Genomic DNA, 27590 nt, shown 5'->3' with positions numbered 1-27590 from the left:
TTTATCCATCTACCAACAGGTGCTCTTCTTTGTGAGGCATTGTAAAAGCTCCCTGTCTTTGTGGTTGTATCTGTTTGAAATTTGCTGCTTGACTGAGGGAACTTACAGATAATTGTATGTGTGGGGTACAGAGAAGAGGTAGTCATTCAAAAATCATGTTAAACACTAGCATTGCACACAGAGTGAATCCATGCAACTCATGTGACTAGTTAAGGAAATCTTTACTCCTGAACTCATTTAGGCTTGACATGGAAAAGGTGTTGAATACATATTGACTTTCAGCTTTTCATTTTTATGTCTAAAAACATAATTCCACATTGTGTGTAGACCAGTGACACAAAATCTCAATAGAATCCATTTTAATGAGATGTTAAATGTTGGACCAATAAGACCAAAAGATTTCATGGAAATGTAATTTAAAGGTTTTTATTACAGTGCAATTAATTAACAACCTTAAATTCAACCTCAATTGTTTTGTTAATTTAACACTAAATATAAAAACTGACAAGATAAATTATAAATAGATACAGTTGAAGTCTGAAGTTTACATACACCTTAGCCAAATACATTTAAACTCAGTTTTTCACAATTACTGACATTTAATCCAAGTAAAAATTCCCTGTCTTGGGTTAGTTAGGCTCACCACTTTATTTTAAGAATGTGAAATGTCAGAATAATAGCAGAGAGTGATTTATTTCAGCTTTAATTTCTTTCTTCACATTCAAAGTGGGTCAGAAGTGTCACGTTCTGACCTTTATTTCCTTTGTTTTGTATTTAGTTAGTATGGTCAGGGCGTGAGTTGGGTGGGTAGTCTATGTTTGTTTTTCTATGTTTTGGGGATTTCTATGTTTCGGCCTAGTATGGTTCTCAATCAGAGGGAGGTGTCATTAGTTGTCTCTGATTGAGAATCATACTTAGGTAGCCTGGGTTGCACTGTTTGTTTGTGGGTGATTGTCTATGTTGATGGCTTGTTTCAGCACAGGGGCCTGTTGCACAAAACTAGGATAAGGGATTAAGCCAGGATATCTTGGTGATCCTGGCTCAATTGATCCGTAATCCGGTTGCACTAAAGATGGATAGGGGGCAGGAGGATATGTTATGGTATAAATTACCATGGAGATTTATTCTGTGGAGCTAGCCTGCTCCAGACCAGGCTAAATTCCAGGATCTATTTAATCTCATCCCTAATGTCAGTCAGCAGTCACCACAAATGGAAACCAATAGTTATTTCACTGCTCACTATACATTGTTATCACATATAACTAGACCCACTGTTATTTAAACGTTTGTGATCATTAATTTCAATGATTTTGGATAAAAAATGATTTTTAGATGATGTTGCTATCATTAGATAATTTACAGTTTCCCATAGACTATAAGGCTATATATAAAATGCTAGAATATTAGGGCCACAGAGGGGAAAAAAACACAAGTCATAATATTGTAACCAGTTGTTTTAAAGGAGGACAGTTGTTAAAATGACAGATGTGGGGCATTTCGTGAAATTGTACTTCAGTATGGTTTCATAAACAAAGACATGCTGATGTGCCAGAATATTAAGTATCACATTGTCATAAGTATCAAAACTGTAAAAACAATATGTAGCTTTTCTGCAGAAAGAACCAGCCTCATAAATTTATGACTTTATCCTTTTTCTTCAGTGTGGCCCTAGTACTCTGTCATATAAACAAATACACATTCCATATGAATATAAAAACACAATGTGTAACATTATGTTCCTTTATTGAATAAGGACAAAACAAAGCAGGTAAACCATCAGCTCCTTTCAAAACTGAAGTCACAGTGACTCTACAAGATGGAAAGCACAGAATCTAAGCATATTATACAAAATGATACATATACAGACCTTTGAATGTGTATAACACACCCTGCATGTCTGCACACTAAAATAAATGCAGGACAAATCCATACACATCAACTGAACAGACAAATGAATGGATGCAGTAGCCTCCCTGCAGCCTTGTATTACACACAGTATACCGCACAAACATCATAAGAGGCCAAATTCGTCAAAAAACGAACCCAAAAAAAACCAAATTCCTCTGCCACCGCAGGACATATTTAACCAAAATTGAAAGCACACATACTAACTAAAATAATTCAACACATATTGGTCCCTCAGCAGCCGACCACTGTCGTCATCAGGGAAGATTGCCGGATTGTCCCAGTCCATGGCTGGTGGCACTCTGGGGGCCCTCTCCTTCCTCAGGCAGGCCACATTGTGGAGGACAGCACAAGCCACAGTAATATCACATGCCCTAACAGGGCTGACCCTTAATTTGTGAAGGCAGTGAAAGCGTGCCTTCAGGAGGCCAAAGGTCATTTCAACTCTGGCCCTGGTCCTGGCATGGGCATGGTTGTAGGCCTGCTGTGCTTCCTGGGGGTCTGTGAAAGGTGTCAGGAGAAAAGGCTGGCAGCCATACCCCCTGTCTCCCAGCAACACACCAGAGAATTCACCTGTCAACACAAAATCTCATCATTACTACCTCATAAACACAGTGATATTCTTGACACAGCCATGATGGTTATAAATAGGGGTTGTGTGGCTTACCTTGTGATAGGCACTGATAGATTTCAGAGGCCCGAAAGATTCTGGAGTCATGGACTGAGCCAGGCCATTTTGCCACAACATTGCTGATCACACAGTCAGCATTGCAGACCATCTGAAATCATAAGATGAGGAATATTACACCAATCAATGCACATCACTGGCAATGCAGAGTGTTCGTCAATGGACAATATCAAAAAGTTATGTTCACCTGAACATTAATGCTGTGAAAGGATTTCCTATTCACAAAATCGGCCTCATGGGCACCTGAAGGGGCTTTTATCCTTATGTGTGTGCAGTCCACTGCACCAATGACATTGGGGAAACCTGTCACACAAAGTAATGAGTATCCTACTATGTGTTAACAGTTGTCCTGTAATTTGTAGATCCTCTTACCTGCAATCCTATAGAACTCCTCTTTGATGTCACAGAGTCTTCTGTGGCCAGGGAAGGAGATGAAGACATCTGCTAATGCTTTGATAGCCAGACACACACTCCTTATTGTGCGGCAAATTGTGGCCTTGTTCAGCTGTTCTGCATCCCCCACTGAGTACAGGAAGGCTCCACTAGCAAAAAAGCGCAAGGCCACACAAACCATTTGCTCCACACTCAGTGCATGGCTCCGTGCAGTGCGGTGCTTAATCCTGGGACCCAGTAGTCTGCATAGATACCTGATGCCATCTGCAGAAAACCTGTATCTTTCATATAGATGGTCATCAGGGAAGGCCAGTGGGTCCAACCGGTCCCTGAAGACCCTTTCTCACCTGAAGGCTCTCCTCAGCACAAGTGCTTCTTCATCCACCACATCTCGCACGAATGGGCATGCCATTGTCAGAGCAGAAAGGAACACACAATTTTGGGCCTTCATATAGGCTAGTGGCCACACCTGGTGCTGGGGGGGGTGGGCAAAAGAGGGCGATGCCTTATAACGATGACTTGGTTGTACTGATTGCTGGGAAAATAAAAAAAACCTTAGAAAGATGCCACCGTCCTGTGTGCTCACAATAAGAGCTCATATGTCATGGCTCACTTGACTTTACGAGAATATACCTAATTTTTATTTTGAGCTGTGTCATCTTCTTGGAGCTGGGGGAGGAAAGAAAAATAATGATTAATACATTTGTGTTACAGTTAGCATACAGTGTACATTGAAGGCATATCTCACCTCCCTCTCAAGTTTTTTTATTTCAAGGTCCAGTTTCCTAATTGTCCTCTTTTTTATTTCGAACTCCAGTGCAAGATTTTCCATCTTTTTCTTCTTGTACTGAATGTCTATGTCTGCCAGTTCTATTTGGCACCGGAGGTGGTTGCCATACAACTTTCTGATAGCTTGTGAGCTCTGTGAACACAATACAATTAGCGCAGCTGGAATTTGGCAGGATGTGGTGTCCTTTTATTAATACGCACTATGTTGCCAGGCTGGTTTTCCCACTGTATAGCATCTGGGTCCTGTAAAAGAAATTAGATTTTTTGATTTTGATGAGGACTCCTCACCATTGTAGAGTAAATAGTACTTTCACAGTCTTAACATGATACCTCATGCCTTCTGGAATCCAGAGAGATGGTCTCCTCCTCATCATCGTCTCCATCATGTGCTGTTGCTGCTGCACTGGGGCCTTCACCCTATCACATTTAATCGGATTCATATTGAAGCTAGTAGACAAGACATGCCAGGCCTACAGTATGCCTTTGATGGAGTACTCACTGGATCAGCATCGTCTGGTGCTTGTGCTGGTGGCTCTAACAGGAACACAGTGCTGCCAGACACTGCAAGGCAATAGGTAAACCAAAGTCAGACAGTCCAAATTGATTCAATATGAATGTGGTTGTATCCCATGTAGAGATGGAAGGACATACCTTGAATGAAGCGGGTGGCATCTTGGGAGGAACCTATGCTCGTCTCTTTCCCCCCAGGGATCCCCTCTAAGACGGGCCTGCCTTTATTTAGCTCCAAGGCCATGTCCTCTGCTGGGGTAAGGTCAGCCTTTGGTGACCCACCACCCGTGCCTTGTCTGTGGGTATTCTTTTTCACTGCTAAAACAGTACAGACAATGTGTGAGCAGGCACCTTCTGGGTACAATATATGCTTGTGCTTTGTTAAATATTAGTCAGGGACCATACCATTCTGCAGAATGTTCTTGTATTTGATTTTGACCTGCTGCCATGTCCGTTTTGGCCCGTTCATGTTTAATCTACACACACACACACACACACACACACACACACACTTAATGGAGTCACACTGCAAAAAAATACTTGGTATTTTTGTCTTGTTTTCAGTAAAAATATCAAAAATTTTATCATAGCTTTATACAGTCTGATGGAGTTACTTTACACAATTTCACTCATATCTGCAGTGCATTTCAATAAAAAAAATTAACCGTTTCATAATTACAGTACAACTGCATTTTTGGAGATGTGAATTAAATATTTGAATTGTAATTGTGATGTTTCAGCGGAGCGGTGAGTGTGTAATTGTGCACTACTTACGCATTCAGGCGGTCTGCAATACTTTGCCACGCTTTTTCTCTTTGCTTTATCACTGTGGCGGTGTTGCCTTTCTTCTTAATTATATATTTTACCTCCCCGTATGCCTCCATGAGGATTTGTGCTTCCGACGGGGAAAAGTACGCGGCTCTAGTTGCCATGGTAAATCAGTTAATCTGTGATCTGTGGCGGGGTCTATTTGAGTGAGCCGTGAGCGCGCACCTATCCAGGATTGGTTTCACCTGGCTTAATGAATCCGTGTCTGCTCATCCTGGCTTGGTCTTTGTGCAACCAATTAAGCCTGGACGCACATGTTTTGGCTTCATTGAGCTCAGCTGAGTCATTTATCCCGGATGTCTTAATTCTACTTTTGTGCAACAGGCCCCAGGTCTCATTTTGTAGCTTCACGGTCGAATTTGGTTTATTGTTTTTGTTACTCGTTTGTATAGTGTTCAGTCTTTCTTTATTAAAGATTTACCATGGACACTTACCACGCCGCATATTGGTCCTCTGATCCTTTTCGCCTCTCCTCTTCAGAAGAAGAGTAGGACGACCGTGACAGAATCACCCACCCACCAAGGACCAAGCGGCGTGGTAAAAGGCAGCGACGTCAACAACAGCGGCCAGCTTCACATGACTACACAACTTGGGAGGAGATAGACAGATGGGCGATCGACCCAGGGAGAGTGCCGGAGCCCGCCTGGGATTCGATGGAGCAGTGCAAGGAAGGTTACAGGAGAATGAGGTTGGCGAAGGCAGTGCGACAGGTACGAGAGGCAGCCCCAATTTTTTGGGGGGGGGGGCACACGAGGGGTGGAGCTAAGCCAGGTAGCAGACCTGCGCTCACTCCTCGTGCTTATTATAAGCAGCGCGTTACTGGTCAGGCACCGTGTTATGCGGTTAAGCGCACGGTGTCGCCAGTACGTGTCCATAGCCCGGTGCGCTATAGGACAGCCCCCCGAGAGTGTCATGCGAGCGCGGGCATCGAGCCGGTACGCAGTTTTGGTCCAGGGTATCCTGCGCCGGCTCTGCGTGCTGTGTCTCCGGGGCGCTGGGAGGGTGCAGTGCGTCCTCTGCCTGCGCTCCGCTCGTGCCGGGCAAATGTGGGAGTGGAGCCTAAGGGAGAGGTGCGTGTAGTAAGCACTAGATCTCCCGTGCTTACCCACAGCCCGGTTCAACCTGTGCCTGCACTCTGGAGGGTCCGGGCTAGAGCAGTGATCCAGCCTGGGGAAGTGGTGCCAAGGCTGCGCGCCAGAGCAGCAGTGCTCCCCCACAGCCCGGTCCTTCAGGTGCCTCCTAACCCCAAGCCTCCTGAAGGTCTCCCCAGCCTGGTGGTTCCTGTGGCAGCCCCACGCACCAGGCTGTCTCTAAGTCTCCTCCCTGCAGGTGGTCCTGTCTGTCCGGCCCCGCTGCCGGAGTCTCCCGCTGTCTGGCGCCGCTGCCGGAGTCTCCCGCCTGTCTGGCGCCGCTGCCGGAGTCTCCCGCCTGTCTGGCGCCGTTGCCGGAGTCTCCCGCCTGTCTGGCGCCGCTGCCGGAGTCTCCCGCCTGTCTGGCGCCGCTGCCGGAGTCTCCCGCCTGTCTGGCGCCGCTGCCGGAGTCTCCCGCCTGTCTGGCGCCGCTGCCGGAGTCTCCCGCCTGTCTGGCGCCGCTGCCGGAGTCTCCCGCCTGTCTGGCGCCGCTGCCGGAGTCTCCCGCCTGTCTGGCGCCGCTGCCGGAGTCTCCCGCCTGTCTGGCGCCGCTGCCGGAGTCTCCCGCCTGTCTGGCGCCGCTGCCGGAGTCTCCCGCCTGTCTGGCGCCGCTGCCGGAGTCTCCCGCCTGTCTGGCGCCGCTGCCGGAGTCTCCCGCCTGTCTGGCGCCGCTGCCGGAGTCTCCCGCCTGTCTGGCGCCGCTGCCGGAGTCTCCCGCCTGTCTGGCGCCGCTGCCGGAGTCTCCCGCCTGTCTGGCGCCGCTGCCGGAGTCTCCCGCCTGTCTGGCGCCGCTGCCGGAGTCTCCCGCCTGTCCGGCGCCGCTGCCGGAGTCTCCCGCCTGTCCGGCGCCGCTGCCGGAGTCTCCCGCCTGTCCGGCGCCGCTGCCGGAGTCTCCCGCCTGTCCGGCGCCGCTGCCGGAGCCTCCCGCCTGTCCGGCGCCGCTGCCGGAGCCTCCCGCCTGTCCGGCGCCGCTGCCGGAGCCTCCCGCCTGTCCGGCGCCGCTGCCGGAGCCTCCCGCCTGTCCGGCGCAGCACATATTAAGTAATTTCTCACATAAAGATCTGCAATGTACACTACATGACCAAAAGTATGTGGTCACCTGTTCATCGAACATCTCATTCCAAAATCATGGGCATTAATGTCAATGTCATTAAATAGCTGAATCCACGCATTTGAAGGGGTGTCCACATACTTTTGAATATATTGAGTATAAGTAACCTAAGATTGTGCCCTACGTGCCCATTTTACCTTTAATTAACATCTTCACGATCGGACCTTAAATGACATACCCAAATCTAACTGCCTGTAGCTCAGGATCTGATGCAAGGATATGTATATTCTTGATACCACTTGAAAGGAACCACTTTGAAGTTGGTGGAAATGTGAGGGAAAGGGAAAGGGAGAGGGGGATAAGTAGCCAGTTGTCCTACTGAATGTATTCAACAGTAACCTCTCTTCCGTATTTAACCCAACCCCTTTGAATCAGAGAGGTGAGGGGGGCTGCCATAATCGACATCCACGTCTTCGGTGCCCGGGGAACAGTGAGTTAACTGCCTTGCTCAGGGCCACTGATTTTTACTTTGTCAGCTCGGGGATTCGATCCAGCAACCTTCCGGTTACTGGCCCTAACGCTCTAACCACTAAGATAAAACAAAGGAAAAATATGCGTTTTTTTTATTTTTTTCATTATCTTTGAAATGTAAGAGAAAGACCACAATGTATTATTCCAGTTTAGTCGCAATTTAGATTTTGGCCACTAGATGGCAGAGTTTTAGACTGATCATATGAACCATTGCATTTCTGTTCAAAATGTTGTATCAAGTCTGCCCAACTATGCCTAATTGGTCAATATATTTATTTTCAAAAATGTTCACTCTAACAGCTACTGTAAATTAAACAGTGCAGTTACAGTGGTTCCTCCTTTAAAAGTTGTGAGACTTAGAGGTACCCAGCATCACAGCTTCATTGCTCCAGACCACCGCAAGGGGGAGTTAGAGCACTCATTATGCATTTGGGTCCCAAGGTTTTTATATGACCAATCATATGAAGTGGTTCCAATGACGAATTTGATGTGAGCCACCCATCCCTGGTGACTTTCTTCAGCAAAGATAGCTGACAAAAAAAAGCAAATTTAAGTAATTATAACGTCATAACGAGTCAAGCAAAAAATGTACAATTGAGAGGAATGTGTTAGTTAATGTAGATTGTACATATATTTTTGTCAAAAATGTTTACTTTCGAAAATAGCTATTTATCAAGTTTTTTTCAGTCATATCCAATACCAGGTGTATCAAACTCCATTCTTTGAATGATGCTGTGTCTGCATGTACGTATTACAGATATACACTTCAACAGTGTTTACCACTCTTGCTCCTGGGACATCAATGATTACACATTGTAACTATGCAAGAGACTGGAAACGTGATTTAAGTAAAGGCTGATTTCTAATTCATGTATACAGAATAAAAAACAGTACATCCTGCCAGCACGCCCACAAGCGAGCCACTCAGGTGGAGAATGAGGCGTGGAAGAGAGCGTGGAATGAGATTGGAGGCTATTTGCTCTGAGACCGGCATAATAATGTAATGAAACAAGCAGGGAGCAGGTTTTGAACCTTCAACATTCTAGCCTGAAGTCCAGCACGCTATCGACTGTGCCCAAATATATTAATTGGGGTTGGGGTCGATTGTGGCTAAAAACACTTTATCAATTGGAATCTTTAACGTGTGGAAAGGGGGAGTATTATTAATAGTTTTTCACAAGCGTAGCAGGATGTGCTATTAGCCGAACAATAGACTATTCAACCTTTTCTAAATAAATGTTGAATAGCCGAGCTAGGTGTGAAACCCCCCTCCCCCTCCCCAACTTGAGCTAGGTGTGAACCTCCCCCTCCCTTCTCCCCAACTTTCAAAAAAAAATATTTCCACATCTACCTACACACGTATCTACCTACACACGGTTAATGTTCTGAATTTAAAAAAATAATAATTATATATATATATATATATTGGTCATGGCTCCCGAGTAGCGCAGCGTTCTAAGGCACTGCATCTCGTTGCAAGAGGCTTTACTACAGTCCCTGGTTCTAATTCAGGCTGTATCACATCTGACCGTAATTGGGAGTGCCATAGGGCAGTGCACAAGTGGCCCAGCGTCATCTGGGTTTGGCTGTGTACTGTATACCTACCATATGCGAAATGAGTCTCACTAGTGTTGAGTAATGTTCTGTTAAACATTGTGACGGTCTTATATATTTCAAGAGCATATTGAAGTTAGAAACAAAAGCCTACAACTATTTTAGCACCGTTTCGCGTGGCCCTGAGACAAGCGTGGGGACTGGTCTTGATGAATCAATGAGATTTTTTCCCCCACTTAATGTCCGTTTGGGTATTGGTTAGACAAGAATTAGAAAATGAGTGTGCAGAAATGGTATGCTCTTAGTGTAACCTTTATAGGCAAGTCAGTTAAGAACAAATGATTATTTACAAGGACAGCCTACTCCTTCCTCCCCGTAGGGGAATTGAACCCGGTCTCCCACCTGCCCTGCGGGAATTCTTTAGCTAAATAGCCCAGTACTGTACTGCCGAGCATCACGTTGTACAGCACCATATTTTCCGTTCCATACTAATGGAAACCCAGAGGGTTTTTCGTTTTTTCTTGGAATAGAAAAACCATAATATTAATCAAAATAATTAAGCAAGTACCAGTCAAAAGTTTGGACACACCTACTCATTCCAAGATAAAAAAAAACAAACTATTTTCTACATTGTAGAATAATAGTGAAGACATCACAACTATGAAATAACACATATGGAACCAGTTAAGTTAAGAACAAATTCTTATTTACAAGACAGTCTACGCCTTCCTCCCTGTCAGGGATTTGAACCCCCGTCTCCTGTATGCTCCACATTCTGTAGTACAGACATGGCCTGCTCTCCCTTATGTAAGGAATTAGGCACTTTCCCATGTTTACTACAGTATGTATTGTAGACTGCACAGTAGCCTAATAAAGAAATGCAGCTGGCTCATATCTTCAAAATGCTTTACATTTTTTATTATCCAAATGTAAAAGCATATACTGTACGGTACTGTATTTCTTCATCAGGATCTTTATGCTTTCGTTAATAAAATAATGATAAAAATACTCTTTCAAAATGCAGATGTTGATTTAGTTTTGGATCCATAATGAATTACTGTGGGAATAAATATCACTGATTTACAGAAATATTGGAACAAAGTTGTCTAATGAAAGCAAACTATTTAGAATCCTCCAATCCTCATGCTGTAGCCTACATCTGACCGTCATGTTGTACAGCGCCATATTTTACATTCCATCCAAACGGAAACCCTGAGGGTTTCGTTTTTTCATTTTTCTCGGAATAGAACACCAAAATAATAATCAAATTAATTAAGCCAAATGTCTTAAAATTAATCCAATTTACAATGTTATTACAAAAAAGGTTTTAAATTCTCTGGTAACGGAAGACAATCAAATGTTTCTCAAAGATGCCCTCTGGTGGTCAAACTAGCAATAACTTGCATTAACAGAAAAAAAATGGCTGACAAATAGATAACGTACCACAGAATGCTGCAGCAGGCAGCAAGGTGTGCCTCAGCATGACGTAACTTTTAAAGGAGGAACTACTGTAGATTAACAAGAATTTAAGCTTTCTGCCCATATAAGACATGTCTACGTCCTAGAAAATGTTCTTGTTACTTACAACCTCATGCTAATCACATCAGCGCACGTTAGCTCAAATCAAATCAAATTTATTTATATAGCCTTTGTACATCAGCTGATATCTCAAAGTGCTGTACAGAAACCCAGCCTAAAACCCCAAACAGCAAGCAATGCAGGTGTAGAAGCACGGTGGCTAGGAAAAACTCCCTAGAAAGGCCAAAACCTAGGAAGAAACCTAGAGAGGAACAAGGCTATGTGGGGTGGCCAGTCCTCTTCTGGCTGTGCCGGGTGGAGATTATAACATAACATGGCCAAGATGTTCAAATGTTCATAGATGACCAGCATGGTCAAATAATAATAATCACAGGCAGAACAGTTGAAACTGGAGCAGCAGCACGGCCAGGTGGACTGGGGACAGCCGTCCCGTGGGGGGTACCGATCACATAGAGGATAAGAAATTATTTTGGAAGTAGGTTAGGATTACAGAACGGCACCTGATAGCATATGATAGCAAAAAACAGAAACCTTTTCTATCAGCCCCATGGCAAAATGTGTTTAATTGCAGGAAAGTAAGCTCAGGATCACAAATGCGGTCGTCCAACACTGGATAGGAGAGCATTTCCCCAACCCTAACACTTTTACCTAACCTTAACCTCAGTCTCCTAACCTACAGCATAAGTTCTCGTAAACTCCTATGAAAAAGTAAATTCCATATCGAAGTGACGTGAAAAGTTTGTCTCTGTGGCATCCAGCCCAAAAGGCTCTTCTTGGCAAATAGACTTCAAAGAGGAAGTTGGTATAGGAGAAGTTGAGTGGTGTGTAAGAATCACTCAGATAAAATTACAGTTACTCTGTTTCATACCAAGTCTGTTTTTCATTTTGAAACATAATGTGACAACCATATGTTTTGTATCAAACTCGAATTTAATACATTTAACTCTTGAATAAATGAATAGTGGATTTTGGTTCATGATTTAACTATATGTTTAAATCAAACACACATTCCCATTCAAGCCTGTGAGATAGAGGAGAGGGAGATGGTTATAATGCCAAACGTTTCCTTTGTTGTATTATATCATTTTATTGGGGGCAGACTTAGTGATTTGGGGGCCCGTTTCTGAATGCTGCTGACCTGTCCTACCGTGAGAAAGGGACATTAAATACAGTAGTATTCTTTAAAACTGATTTCTCATTCAGTTATTAGGAAGTACGTCACTGTTGAGATGTGAGATATGCCACATGAATTTCATCACTTTAGTTAGTCAGACCTCATTATGGGTGTGACAGTTTCTGCTGTAGACAGTTTACGTTACCGTCTAAGGCAAGTATTGACTTCTTCACTATATTTTCTGTTCATTTTAATGTTCAAAATAAATTAAAGGAGATTAATTCTGAGTAATGAGATTCAATATGTTCTAATGTACTGCTGTTTGTTCATGTATTAGCTTTACAACTGAAGGACATCGTGTATTTGATATGGGGATGGTTTAATGTGTTGTGTGAGTTAAGTTACTCCACCAGTAAGTGTATGTTTGTACTGTTTCAGGTGATCAGTAGTGTGTGAGTTCTCACATGGCTTGTCCTGAGAACATGTTTTTTCTCATTGGCCTCTTTATGTCAGGTGAGTCTTCCACACAACAACAACTAGTTATGAATCAGAGATAAAGGAATAACCACAAGTCATGATATTTTATGGGATGTGCTATATTCCAGCTTTTTAATTGTGTAGAAAAGTGTACAGTTAATTCCTGATTAGTGTATTTAATAGTCTGGATTTAAACTGCTGTGAAAAAGTTTTCGCATATTTTCAGATATTCAATCAATAGATGATATTAGATAAATGGAACCTGAGTGAACAAATAACACAACATTTACATACTTATTTAATTTATTTCTTAAACAAAGTTATGCTCCCCTACACTAAATAACTGGCTGTGCCTCCTTCAGTTGAAATGACAACCAACCATACATTCCCTGTAATTGTTGATCAGTCTCTCACATTGTTGTGGAGGAATTTTGGCAAACTGTCCCATGCAGATCTGCTTTAACTCAGTGACATTCAAGGGTTTTCAAGCATGAACTGCTCGTTTCAAGTCCTGGCACAATATCTCAATTGGGATTAGGTCTGGACATTGAGTAGGCCATTCCAAAACTTTAAATTTGTTGCTTTTAATCCCTTTTCATGCATACTTGATTGTGTGTTTTGGAATGGTGGCACAACCAGTTATTGAGAGTAAGGGGGCAATTACTTTTTCACACAGGGGTATTGGGTGATAACTATAAAATAAGTTTATAAACTCAAGTTCCCTTTATCTAATATTAGGTTTTGGTTGAAGATCTGATAACAGTAAAAAAATAAGTAAAAATAGAGAACCATAAAGGGGGAAATACTTTTTCATGTCCCTGTATGTTCATGTGAAACCGACATCAGTGTGCAGTTAACAGTATATCTTCCACCACTGTCCCTGTATGTTCATGTGAAACCGACATCAGTGTGCAGTTAACAGTATAACTTCCACCACTGTCCCTATCACCACTCCTTGACAACATACCTACCAATTGAAAAATCACCTGTACATAGAAATAAGTTAATATTATGTGAGCGGACCAAGTCATTTGGTGTCACTCTAAAACAGAAAGGTGGAATAAACAAGTCAGGAGTAGGTTTTCTTGGTTGAACGCAGTTCTCTATTGAGAGATTTCTGACAATACCAACACTTCAACACAATCATTGAGAATCTCCCAAGGAACAACATACATCTTCTTCTTTAGATGACACAGGAACACAAGACGATTATCTTTAAACTTTAACAACAATCACAGATCTGTCACTGTCTTAATGGATCTTCTTTGGCTAGCTCCCTTCTCTTGGTAGCCATTCTACAGAGAGGGCTTGTCTCTCCTCTCCCTGCTGGTTCCATCCTCTCTCTTATAGGGGAAAGAGAATATGTCATTATGACCATCAGCTGTGCTTAATTACCTCTGGTTACCTTGTCTCAACATGCTTTGTTGGGCTACTATCCGTGAGCCCAGCCTGCCCTCTGGTGGTCCTTCCACAACTATTATTATTATTGGGAGAGACTGTAACAGTGATGGGTATAAACTCTGGATCACTGATTCTATGTAACGACCAATGAGAGACTATGAAACCACCGGCCTCTATATATGGTCAAAGTCAATATTAAGACAGTAGGGGTAAATGTTTTTAAATACCTCCTCTCCTTGGTTAGCCAACATGCTCAATGCTTGTGTATATGCGTGTGTTTTTGAGTGAGGAGATGGGATGGTTAGCTTCAACAAAGTGAGCTGCTACTGGATAGTCAGTGTTATTACACCTGATTGAGCTGCGGTGGTTGTCACGCCCTGACCTTAGAGAGCTTTTTATGTCTCTATTTTGGTTTTGTCAGGGTGTGATTTGGGTGGGCATTCTATGTTCCTTTCTCTATGTTTTGTATTTCTTTGTTTTGGCTGACTATCATTGTCTCTGATTGGGAACCATACTTAGGTAGCTTTTTCCCACCTATGTTTTGTGGGTAGTTGTTTTCTGTTTAGTGTTTTCTGCACCTGACAGGACTGTTTCAGTTTGCACTTTGGTCTTTTTGTTTCAGTGTTCAGTTAAATAAAGGTCATGAACTCTTACCACGCTGCTCTTTGGTCCGATTCCTCATCATCAGACGACGACACACGTTACAGTGGTCAGCTATGCATTGTTTTAATTGTCTTTTCGGTTGTCCTACGTAGGCTTTTCCACATGAACATGTGATGAGACAGATTACTCCCTTTATCTTGCAAGAGATGATTCCCCTAACAGGGATGTTTCCACCTGTATGTGGGTGTCTGAAGAATGATGTTTGTGTTGTGCTATTGCACTGTGAGCATGAGACACATTGGTATTTCCAATTTGGATTGTGTGTCTGAGTGGGCTCAGGGGGCAGGTCAGATCTCACTAAGCTATCCTCAATATTGTGACCACACTTATAGACCACCAGTGGGGGGTCCTTGAAGAGGTTTGCCATTCTATAGTCTGACTGCAGAATATGCCAGTGCTTCTTCAGGATTGCTTTCATTTTCTCTGAACACTTGGTGTACTTAGTGCAAAATATTTGTTTTTCTTCTTTGGTTTACTTTTTAGCATTTCTTCTCGTAGTTTTTGAGATTTTAATCTTTGCATCATCAGGGATTTTTTACATGTAGCCTCTGATTTTGAAATTATTTTTCAATTTCTAAGCATTGCTGTCAAAATCTGAATTTTGGCCACAGATTAGTTTAACCCTGCATAACTGGCTTTATGGTATACCATTCCTGAGGGGAAGGGGATGCATAATATCTCCACGTAGCAGGGTATTGAGGTCTGTTGTGCTTTGTGTACAAGTCTGTATGTAATGCATCATTCTCTTTGATGATCCATAAGTCCAGGTAGTTTATTTTTCTCTCAGCAGTCTGCATGGTGAATTTGAGCTATTCAGAGCTCTCGCTTAGCAGAGTTTGGAATTCATTTAGTTCCTGCTGACTTCCTTCCCAGAGCACAGACATCATCTATGTATCTCTTCCATTAGGATTTTAGAAAGTAGGGAGTGTCTCTGTTTTGTAAGTGGTTCCTCAAATTGTTCCACATTTTCTCATAGTTGGGGGCAAAGGAAAATAGGAAAAAGGAAAAACTCTGACTCAAAGATGAAGCAGCTATTGGATAATACCAATTGAGTGAGTTTCAAGATGCAATCATTGTCTGGAGAAACACTAGGGTCACTCTACTGAAGGAAGTGTTGCAGGTCACAAAATATAATTAAAAATTCTGCATTAAGGTGTCTGTAATAGAATATACTTGTCTAAAACGAATATAGACATTAATAAATGCATTTCTATATCTTCCAACATCTGTTTTACACTGAAGGAGGAGTAACAAGATGGTTGTGCAGTTGCCTCCAAACAGAGGCCCCTGTCAGTCATCTAGGGTTAATACATATCATTGGACTGAACTGATAATATATCAGAACCTCCCTGATGTTGTCCTTCATGTTGCAGGTGTTTTGGCCTGCTTTGGTCAAAGTGATTTGATCGCCACAATGCCAGATAGACTGGATGTACTGACGGGCTCCTGTGTGCAAATCCCATGTTCATTTGATGTTCCTGACCAACATAAGTATACATTTAACAGCGCAATACTACCCTCTGGAGTGTGGATTAAAGGAAACCAATACTTTGGTGAGCGTCCGGACAGAGTGATATTTAACAGTAGTGAGACGGTCAACAGATATCAAGGGACGATAACTGGAAACATGTCCCAGAAGAACTGCACCACAGTCTTCTTCAATGTAACCACCAATTACTCTGATATATACTTCTTCAGGATTGAGAGTCAACCATTCCGTGCAACAGACACTGAAAAGTCTGTTAAAATAGTTGTCAGTGGTAAGAGACAATTTAACTGTTTACCAACTATTTTTCCCAGTTTAGATTCCTTGCATCAAAGATAAGAGTAGAACAAGAGGACAGTTTAACTATGAGAGTAAAATATATTTATCTGCAATGCATTACAGATTTTCCTTCCAGTCCCATCATTACTGTCTCAGGTGAGGTGAAGGAAGGGACCCCTGTCAGTTTGAACTGCTCTGCTGTCGCTCCCTGTCCTGAACACCCCCCTGAGCTGACATGGACTCTTCCAACAACTGAGAACCAAATGCAGGAGAATCCAGACCAAACCAAATCAGTTCTCTCCACGGTGACCTTCACTCCGTCATACCTTCATCATGAGAAGAACATCACTTGTACCTCAGTCTACCCAGTAGGGACAAGCAACAAGAGAGCTGAACATAACATGATGCTTAACGTTTCATGTAAGATTTAGTAACCGGTTCCTGTAGAATAGATCATTCTATCATGTTTTCACTGATGATTGTAATAGAGTGGTTTTGATGAGACTATTCAATATACCATATCCATTCTAAATGAACCCCTCTCCCTCAGTCTCTCCTAAGGACACCTCAGCCTCCATCAGTCCAGCTGATCCAGTATTAGTGGGCAGCTGTGTTAATCTGACCTGCAGCAGTACAGCCAACCCTCCTGTGACAAACTTCACCTGGTTCCAGATCAGTGGGGGTGAAACAACACAGGTAGCATCTGGACAGAGTTACACCCTCAATGTGACTGTTGGTGATGGAGGACTGTACTTCTGTGAAGGAAGAAATAGTCACGGCTGTGGGAAGTCGAATAAAGTTCAGCTGGCTATAAAAGGTAAAATTGGCACGTAGGGCACAATCGTAGGTTAGATATACAATATATATATTCAAAAGTATGTGGACACCCCTTCAAATGCGTGGATTCAGTTATTAAAGCCTCACGTTGCTGACAGGTGTTTAAAATCGAGCACACAGCTATGCAATCTCCGTAGACAAACATTGGCAGTAGGATGGCAACATTCACTACCGAGTTTCAAACTGCCTTTGGAAGCAATGGCAGCACCAGAACTGTTTGTTGAGGGCTTCATGAAATGGGTTTCCATGGCAGAACAGCCGCACACAAGCCTAAGATCACTATGTGCAGTGCCAAGAATCAGCTGCAGTGGTGTAAAGCTCACTGCCATTGGACTCTGGAGAAGTGGAAATCCGTTCTCTGGCGTGTTGAAAATACGATTCACCATCTGGCAGTCCGGCGGACGAATCTGGGTTTTGACGGATACCAGGTGAACACTACCTGCACCAAAGCATAGTGCCAACTGTAAAGTTTGGTGGATGAGGAATAATGGTCTGTGGCTGTTTTTCATGGTTTGGGCTAGGCCCCTTAGTTCCAGTGAAGGGAATTCTTAAGGCTACAGCATACAATGACATTCTATATTCCATATTAATGGCCATGATTTTGGAATGAGATGTTCGACGAGCAGGTGTCCACATACTTTTGGTCATGTAGTGTACTTGAGAGATCTTTTTGTGAGAATTGACCATAATATGTGCTGTATTTTTAGGGCAAAAAGAGCCAATGGTGTTTGGGGTTGCAGCAGGAACTCTGGGGGCCATTTTGCTTATCAGCCTGATCAGTCTTTTTGTATGGTAAGAACTATTCCTGGCATCAACGCAAAGCAATTTTATTTCTGCTGTGTTTGTGTTTTGCATATGGAAACCCTCTCAGTGCATTCAGAATACCTTTCTAAATGTCTTCCAGGAGGAGAAACTCGAGGCTCCACAATGGACTTGAAAGGACAGACAGTCCACAGGGACAGGTGGGAATAAGGCTCAACTTACAAAACCATCTACAAAGTGTATCTAAGGAAGTACTGAATTAATGCTGAAACTATTTAAAGCCATTATATTAACATAGTTTCAGAGCAAGTTTAGGGGGAGATTACCACATCGAAAGCAATGCCACATCCTGTAATGACATGGAATGATAACCGAATGGCTGTTGGACTTTGACAGTGTTCACTGTCTTTACACCTGTCAGTTGAATTGACATTTTCATTGACATCCACTCAGTATGTGTTGTGTAACCTGCTGACCTTAGAGTTTTACACATTACTGAGCTTAGAGCTTTACACCTATTCCTCTCTCTGTGTTCTCTCCACAGAACTCCCCGGTTGGGACAGTGTGTACTAACCAGGCCACAGCCGGAGAGGAACCAGAGGAACCTGCAGAAGACCAGCCTGAAGAGATCCAATACGGTGACATAGACTTCTCAAATCAAATCAAATCAAATTTTATTTGTCACATACACATGGTTAGCAGATGTTAATGCGAGTGTAGCGAAATGCTTGTGCTTCTAGTTCCGACAATGCAGTAATAACAAGTAATCTAACTAACAATTCCAAAACTACTGTCTTGTACACAGTGTAAGGGGATAAAGAATATGTACATAAGGATATATGAATGAGTGATGGTACAGAGCAGCATAGGCAAGATACAGTAGATGGTATCGGGTACAGTATGTACAAATGAGATGAGTATGTAAACAAAGTGGCATAGTATAGTATAAAGTGGCTAGTGATACATGTATTACATAAGGATACCGTCGATGATATAGAGTACAGTATATACGTATGCGTATGAGATGAATAATGTAGGGTAAGTAACATTTATATAAGGTAGCATTGTTTAAAGTGGCTAGTGATATATTTACATCATTTCCCATCAATTCCCATTATTAAAGTGGCTGGAGTTGAGTCAGTGTCAGTGTGTTGGCAGCAGCCACTCAGTGTTAGTGGTGGCTGTTTAACAGTCTGATGGCCTTGAGATAGAAGCTGTTTTTCAGTCTCTCGGTCCCAGCTTTGATGCACCTGTACTGACCTCGCCTTCTGGATGATAGCGGGGTGAACAGGCAGTGGCTCGGGTGGTTGATGTCCTTGATGATCTTTATGGCCTTCCTGTGACATCGGGTGGTGTAGGTGTCCTGGAGGGCAGGTAGTTTGCCCCCGGTGATGCGTTGTGCAGACCTCACTACCCTCTGGAGAGCCTTACGGTTGAGGGCGGTGCAGTTGCCATACCAGGCGGTGATACAGCCCGCCAGGATGCTCTCGATTGTGCATCTGTAGAAGTTTGTGAGTGCTTTTGGTGACAAGCCGAATTTCTTCAGCCTCCTGAGGTTGAAGAGGCGCTGCTGCGCCTTCTTCACGATGCTGTCTGTGTGAGTGGACCAATTCAGTTTGTCTGTGATGTGTATGCCGAGGAACTTAAAACTTGCTACCCTCTCCACTACTGTTCCATCGATGTGGATAGGGGGGTGTTCCCTCTGCTGTTTCCCTCTCCTGTTTCCTCTCCAAACTACAGACCAAAGAGATCCCAGCTGCAGCCCAGGACAGGGTCCAGGGACAGGAGAGTGAGTACGCTGAAGTCAACGTGACTGGGAGAGGGGCCCAGGAACCACCTCTTAACAACCTAGATGGGCTTTATGCACAAGTGAATAAAACAGGTGGATGCTAAGTATTTTGCAATTGGGTATCAAGTGTTTTTATATAGAGTATTGTCATTGTGTATTAGTTTCTAATGGTACTTTTGTTACATTTATAATTGTGTGCTCTTTAATTATCTGCATATTTGTAGAATTTTCTGGGGTGAAAAGTGTTTAACTGTTACTATAGTGTTGATATGATGATGCAGGCTACTGTTTAATTTTGGACCGTTTATTTTGAGTGTTGAGTTCACAGAGCATCTGTTTAATGGGTTACAGTATAGAGGAACTGCTGGGTTCAACTAGCTCACTGAAGGCAGTTTAAGACCACATAAAGTCAATGATGACTGAGGAGAGAAGACATAGTTAGTTGGAGAGACAGTGGTCTGATACAAGACAGGAAGTTGGTGAAGTAAGTCTACATGATGTCAGAATGGTGTTAAAATCTACTAGTCACTGTTTATCTTCCTCTTTTGTGCAGTTCCCAGAATAACAATAATATCTATTTTCAGTTTATATATATTTAGAAGTAATTGTTTCAGTTTTTATGTTGAGTGTTAAATTGAAGAAACAATTGAGACTGAATTTCAGGTTGTTTATTAATTGCCCTGCCATTAAAACCTTTACATTCAATTTCCATGAAATCTTTTGGTCTTATTGGTCCAACATTTAACATCTCATTAAAATGGATTCTATTGAGATTTTGTTTCACTGTTCTACACACAATGTGGAATTATGTTTTTAGACATAAAAATGAAAAGCTGAAAGTCAATATGTATTCATTGGTGGTGACCAGTGAAATATACCTGCTGGAGCGCGTGCTATGGGTGGGTGCTGCTATGGTGACCAGTGAGCTGAGATAAGGCTGGGCTTTACTTTGCAGAGACTTGTAGATGACCTGGAGCCAGTGGGTTTGGCGACGAGTATAAAGCGAGGGCCAGCCAACGAGAGCATACAGGTCTCAGTGGTGGGTGGTATATGGGGCTTTGGTGACATTCAGATGACACTATGATAGACTGCATCCAATTTGTTGAGTTGAGTGTTGGAAGCTATTGTGTAAAGGACATCGACGAAGTCGAGGATCAGTAGGATAGTCAGTTTTACAAGGGTATGTTTGGCAGCATGAGTGAAGGATTCTTTGTTGCGAAGTAGTAAGCCGATTCTAGATTACATTTTGGGTTGGAGATGTTTAATGTGAGTCTGGAAGGAGAGTATACTGTCTAATCAGACACCTAGGTATTTGTAGTTGTCCACATATTCTAGGTCAGAACCGTCCAGAGTAGTGATGCTGGTTAGAGTTGCCCTGCCCTATACAAAACACTCACAAAATTTGAGTTTGCTATTCACAAGAAGCATTGCCTAATGTGAACTGTACCTCAAACAAAAGAGATCTCAGAAGACCTAAGATTAAGAATTGTTGACTTATATAAATCTGGAAAGGGTTACAAAAGTATCTCTAAAAGCCCTGATGTTCATTAGTCCACGGTAAGACGAATTGTCTATAAATGGAGAAAGTTCAGTAATGTTGCTACTCTCCCTAGGACTGGCCTTCCTGCAAACGTGACTGCAAGACCACAGCGCAGAATGCTCAATGAGGTTAAGAAGAATCCTAGAGTGTCAGCTAACGATTTACAGCAATCTTTGGAACATGCAAACATCTCTGTTAACAAGTCTACGATATGTAAAACACTGAACAAAAATGGTGTTCATGGGAGGACACCACAGAAGAAGTCACTGCTGTCCAAAAACAAATATTGCTTTCACAGCGCTACTGGCAAAATATTCTGTGGACAGATTAAACTAAAGTTGAGTTGTTTGGAAGGAACACACAACATTATGTGTGGAGAAAAAAAGGCACAACACACCAACATCAAAACCTCATCCCAACTGTAAAGTAGGGTGGAGGGAGCATCATGGTTGGGGTCTGCTTTGCTTCCACAGGGCCTGGACAGCTTGCTATCATCATCGGAAAAATTATTTCCCAAGTTTATCAGGACTTTTTGCAGCAGAATGTAAGGCTATCTGTCCGCCAATTGAAGGTCAACAGAAGTTGAGTGATGCAACAGGACAACAACCCAAAACACAGAAGTAAATCAACAACAGAATGGCTTTAACAGAAGAAAATACACCTTCTGGAGTGACCCAGTCAGAGTCCTGACCTCAACCCGATTGCGATGCAGTGGCATGACCTCAAGAGAGCAGTTCACACCAGACATCACAAGAATATTGCTTAACTGAAACAGTTCAGTAGTACAGAAAACGTTTGGTTGAGGTTATTGCTTCCAAAGGAGGGTAAACCAGTTATACAATCCAAAGGTTCACTAACTTTTCCCACCCTGCACTGTGAATGTTTACTCGTGTGTTCAATAAAGACGTGAAAACGTATAATTGTTTGTGTGTTGTTAGTTTAAGCAGACTGTGTTTGTCTATTGTTGTGGCTTAGATGAAGATCAGATTAAATTGTATGACCAATTTAAGCAGGTAATTCCAAAGGGTTCACATACTTTTTCTTGCCACTGTAAACTCAGGGTACCAAATGCTGTCTTCCAATCCTAGATAGGAGAGCATTTTCTTAACCATATCCCTTTTACCAAACCTATTTTTATTTATGTATTTAACCTTTATATAATCAAAGTGGAGTGAAAAGAGTGTCTCTGTCAAGTTCTGACCTTTATTTCCTTTGTTTTGTATTTATTTAGTATGGTCAGGGCGTGGGTTGGGGTGGGCAGTCTATGTTTGATTTTCTATGATTTGGGGATTTCTATGTTTTGGCCTAGTATGGTTCTCAATCAGAGGCAGGTGTCATTAGTTGTCTCTGCTTGAGAATCATACTTAGGGGGCCTGGGTTGCACTGTTTGTTTGTGGGTGATTGTCTATGTTAGTTGCTTGTGTCAGCACAGTCCTTATGATAGCTTCACGGTCTTTATTTGTTTATTGTTTTTGTATTCAGTGTTCAGTTCTTTCTTTAATTAAACATTCATCATGAACACATACCACGCCGCATTTTGGTCCTCTGATCCTTCTCGCCTCTCCTCTTCAGATGAAGAGGAGGAAGATTGTGACAGCCTGTGGCATCCAGCCCACCAGGCTCCTCTTTGCAAATAGACCTCAAAGAGGAAGTTGGTGTAGGAGAAGTTGAGTGGTGTGTGAGAATCACTCAGATACAATTACAGTTACTCTGTTTCATACCAAGTCTGTTTTTCATGTTGAAACATAATGTGACAACCATATGTTTTGCATCGAACTCAAATGTAACTTTTCCTTTTTTGTCTTGAGTCAAATGAATAGTGGAGTTTGGTTCATGATTGAACTATATTTTTAAATCCCACACACATTCCTATTCAAGCCTGGCAAGAATCGACTTCTTCACAGTATCTTAAATATGAGTAATGAGATTCAATATGTTCAAAGTACTGCTGTTTGTTCATGTATTAGCTTCACAACGGAAAGACATAGTGTATTTGATATGGGGATGGTTCAATGTGTTGTGAGTTCAGCTACTCTACCAGTAAGTGTATGTTTGTATTGTTTCAAGGAATCAGTAGTGTGTTCTCACATGGCTTGTTCTGGGAACATGTTTTTTCTCATGGGGCTCTTTATGTCAGGTGAGTCTTCCACACAGCAACAGCAACAACTAGTTATGAATCAGACAGAGGAATAAGCACAAGTGATATTTCATAGTGTGAGCTATATTCCCGTCTGTCTCAATGTATAGAAAAGTGTACAGATAATTCCTGATAAGTAGAATTTAATAGTCTGGATTCAAACATTCTGTGCTCCAGATATGTGCATGATCCAGTTTAGGGCATGGAGTTGTGACATCAGGACTCCACCTTCCGGCGCCGACAGAGATGGCCGCCTCGCTTCGCGTTCCTAGGAAACTATGCAGTATTTTGTTTTTTTACAGGTTATTTCTTACATTGGTACCCCAGGTAATCTTAGGTTTCATTACATACAGTCGGGAGGAACTACTGAATATAAGAGCAACGTCAACTCACCATTACGACCAGGAATATGCCTTTCGCAAAGCGGATCCTGTGTTCTGCCTTCCACCCAGGACAACGGATCGGATCCCAGCTGGCGACCCAAAACAACGACGTCGTGAAAGAGGCAAACGAAGCGGTCTTCTGGTCAGGCTCCGGAGACGGGCACATCGCGCACCACTCCCTAGCATACTCCCAGTCTCTTGACAACAAGGTTGATGAAATCCAAGCAAGGGTAGCAAGGGTAGCATTCCAGAGAGACATCAGAGACTGTAACGTTCTTTGCTTCACGGAAACATGGCTCAATCGAGAGACGCTATCAGAGTCGGTGCAGCCAGCTGGTTTCTTCATGCATCGCACCGACAGAAACAAGCATCTTTCTGGTAAGAAGGGCGGGGGTGTATGCCTTATGATTAAAGAGACGTGGTGTGATCATAACAACATACAGGAACTCAAGTCCTTCTGTTCACTTGACTTAGAATTCCTCACAATCAAATGTCGACCGCATTATCTACCAAGGGAATTCTCTTAGATTATAATCACAGCCGTATATATTCCCCTCCAAGCAGACACGTCGATGGCCCTGAACAAACTTTATTTGACTCTATGCAAACTGGAAACCACATATCCTGAGGCTGCATTCATTGTAGCTGGGGATTTTAACAAGGCTAATCTGAAAACAAGACTCCTTAAATTGTATCAGCATATTGATTGCGTAACCAGGGCTGGTAAAACCCTGGATCATTGTTATTCTAACTTCTGCGATGCATATAAGGCCCTCCCCCGCCTTCCTTTCGGAAAAGCTGACCACGACTCCATTTTGTTGTTCCCAGCCTACAGACAGAAACTAAAACAAAAAGCTCAGGCCTGTTCAACACTGGTCCGACCATTCTGATTCCACGCTTCAAGACTGCTTCGATCATGTGGATTGGGATATGTTCCGCATTGGTCCAACAAGAACATTGACGAATACGCTGATTCGGTGAGCGAGTTCATAAGAAAATGTATTGACGATGTCGTACCCATAGCAACGATTAAAACATTCCCAAACCAGAAACCGTGGATTGATGGCAGCATTCGGTGAAACTGAAAGCGCGAACCACTGCTTTTAACCAGGGAAAGATGACCGGAAACATGACCGAATACAAACAGTGTAGCTATTCCCTCCGCAAGGCAATCAAACAAGCTAAGCTTCAGTATAGAGACAAAGTAGAGTCGCAATTCAACGGCTCAGACACGAGGTATGTGGCAGGGTCTACAGTCAATCACGGATTACAAAAAGAAAACCAGCCCCGTCGCGGACCAGGATGTCTTGCTCCCAGGCAGACTAAATAACTTTTTTTGCCCGCTTTGAGGACAATACAGTGCCACTGACACTGCCCGCAACCAAAACCTGCAGGCTCTCCTTCACTGCAGCCGACGTGAGTAAAACATTTAAACGTGTTAACCCTCGCAAGGCTGCAGGCCCAGACGGCATCCCCAGCCGCGTCCTCAGAGCATGCGCAGACCCGCTGGCTGGTGTGTTTACGGACATATTCAATCAATCCTTATCCCAGTCTGCTGTTCCCACATGCTTCAAGAGGGCCACCATTGTCCCTGTTCCCAAGAAAGCTAAGGTAACTGAGCTAAACGTCTACCGCCCCGTAGCACTCACTTCCGTCATCATGAAGTGCTTTGAGAGACTTGTCAAGGACCATATAACCTCCACCCTACCTGACACCCTAGACCCACTCTAACTTGCTTACCGCCCAAATAGGTCCACAGACGACGCAATCGCAACCACAATGCACACTGCCCTAACCCATCTGGACAAGAGGAATACCTATGTGAGAATGCTGTTCATCGACTACAGCTCAGCATTTAACACCATAGTACCCTCCAAACTCGTCATCAAGCTCGAGACCCTGGGTCTCGACCCCGCCCTGTGCAACTGGGTACTGGACTTCCTGACGGGCCGCCCCCCAGGTGGCGAGGGTAGGTAACAACATCTCCACCCCGCTGATCCTCAACACTGGGGCCCCACAAAGGGTGCGTTCTGAGCCCTCTCATGTACTCCCTGTTCACCCATGACTGCGTGGCCATGCACGCCTCCAACTCAAACATCAAGTTTGCGGACGACACTACAGTGGTAGGCTTGATTACCAACAACGACGAGACGGCTTATATGGGGGAGGTGAGGGCCCTCGGAGTGTGGTGTCAGGAAAATAACCTCACACTCCACGTCAACAAAACAAAGGAGATGATTGTGGACTTCAGGAAACAGCAGAGGGAGCACCCCCCTATCCACATCGACAGGACAGTAGTGGAGAGGGTAGTAAGTTTTAAGTTCCTCAGGAGGCTGAAGAAATTTGTCTTGTCACCAAAAGCACTCACAAACTTCTACAGATGCACAATCGAGATCATCCTGTCGGGCTGTATCACCGCCTGGTATGGCAACTGCTCCGCCCACAACCGTAAGGCTCTCCAGAGGGTAGTGAGGTCTGCACAACGCATCACCGGGGGCAAACTACCTGCCCTCCAGGACACCTACACCACCCGATGTCACAGGAAGGCCATAAAGATCATCAAGGACAACAACCACCCGAGCCACTGGCTGTTCATCAAAGGTGCATCAAAGCAGAGACCGAGAGACTGAAAAACAGCTTCTATCTCAGGCCATTAGACTGTTAAACAGCCACCACTAACATTGAGTGGCTGCTGCCAACACACTGATTCAACTCCAGCCACTTCAATAATGGAAATTGATGGAAATTGATGTAAAAACATATCACTAGCCACTTTAAACAATGATACTTAATATTATGTTTACATACCCTACATTACTCATCTCATATGTATATGTATATACTGTACTCTATATCATCTACTGCATCTTTATATAATACGTGTATCACTAGCCACTTTAAACTATGCCACTTTGTTTACATACCCTACATTACTCCTCTCATATGTATGTACTGTACTCTATACCATCTACTGCATCTTGCCTCTGCCGTTCTGTACCATCACTCATTCATGTATCTTTATGTACATGTTCTTTATCCCTTTACACTTGTGTGTATAAGGTAGTAGTTGTGGAATTGTTAGGTTAGATTACTCGTTGGTTATTACTGCATTATCGGAACTAGAAGCACAAGCATTTCGCTACACTCACATTAAAACCTGCTAACCATGTGTATGTGACAAATACATTTGATTTGATTTGTATATTGAAATTAGTTAATATATTTGGCTGCAGAAGGAGAGATAGACTGTACTGAAAAGATCATTTTACCTCCCTGATGTTGTCCTTCATGTTCCAAGTGTTTTGGCCTGTTTGGCCAACGAGATTTGATTGCCACAATGGCAGATAGACTGGACGTACTGACTAGCTCCTGTATGCAAATCCCATGTTCATTTGATAGTCCTTACTATAAATTGAACAGCACAATACTTACCTCTGGAGTGTGGATTAAAGAATTACCAGTCTTTGGTGGGCGTCCGGACAATGTGATATTTAACAGCAGTAAGATGGTCAACAGATATCAAGGGAAGATAACTGGAAACATGTCCCATAAGAACTGCACTACTGTCTTCTTCACTGTAACCACCAGTTACTCTGATAAATCGTCATTCAAAGCAACAGACCCTCAAAAAAGTATGTTTATTTACTGTAGTTGTCAATGGTAAGAAGACACAGACTATTTAACTTTGATACATTTTTCTAAAATGATATGACTAGAATAAGACCAAGTAGGCGGTGTGCCTGTCAGTGTAAAATATATTTATCTACAATGTATTACAGATTTGCCTTCCAGTCCCATCATTAC

General features: G+C 43.1%; 1 protein-coding gene and 1 pseudogene across 1 annotated transcript; one reads left to right on the top strand and one right to left on the bottom strand.

The window, feature by feature from the left end:
• Positions 1-2005: 2005 nt before the first annotated feature.
• LOC139420170 (putative nuclease HARBI1) lies at positions 2006-3398 on the bottom strand (annotated as a pseudogene).
• A 9098-nt stretch (positions 3399-12496) lies between these two features.
• Positions 12497-19830, top strand: LOC139420166 (sialic acid-binding Ig-like lectin 13). The gene is made up of 8 exons (XM_071169949.1): positions 12497-12545; positions 15947-16333; positions 16462-16758; positions 16889-17155; positions 17883-17967; positions 18080-18137; positions 18482-18587; positions 19664-19830. Exons 1-8 carry the CDS (start codon positions 12497-12499, stop codon positions 19828-19830), a joined length of 1416 nt encoding a protein of 471 aa, XP_071026050.1.
• The last annotated feature ends 7760 nt before the right edge of the window (positions 19831-27590 follow it).

The sequence above is a fragment of the Oncorhynchus clarkii genome, chromosome 11 (assembly GCF_045791955.1).
Source record: "Oncorhynchus clarkii lewisi isolate Uvic-CL-2024 chromosome 11, UVic_Ocla_1.0, whole genome shotgun sequence".
NCBI lineage: Eukaryota > Metazoa > Chordata > Actinopteri > Salmoniformes > Salmonidae > Oncorhynchus > Oncorhynchus clarkii.
Note: the sequence above shows the minus strand (reverse complement) of the source record. Positions and strands in the feature narration are given on the sequence as shown.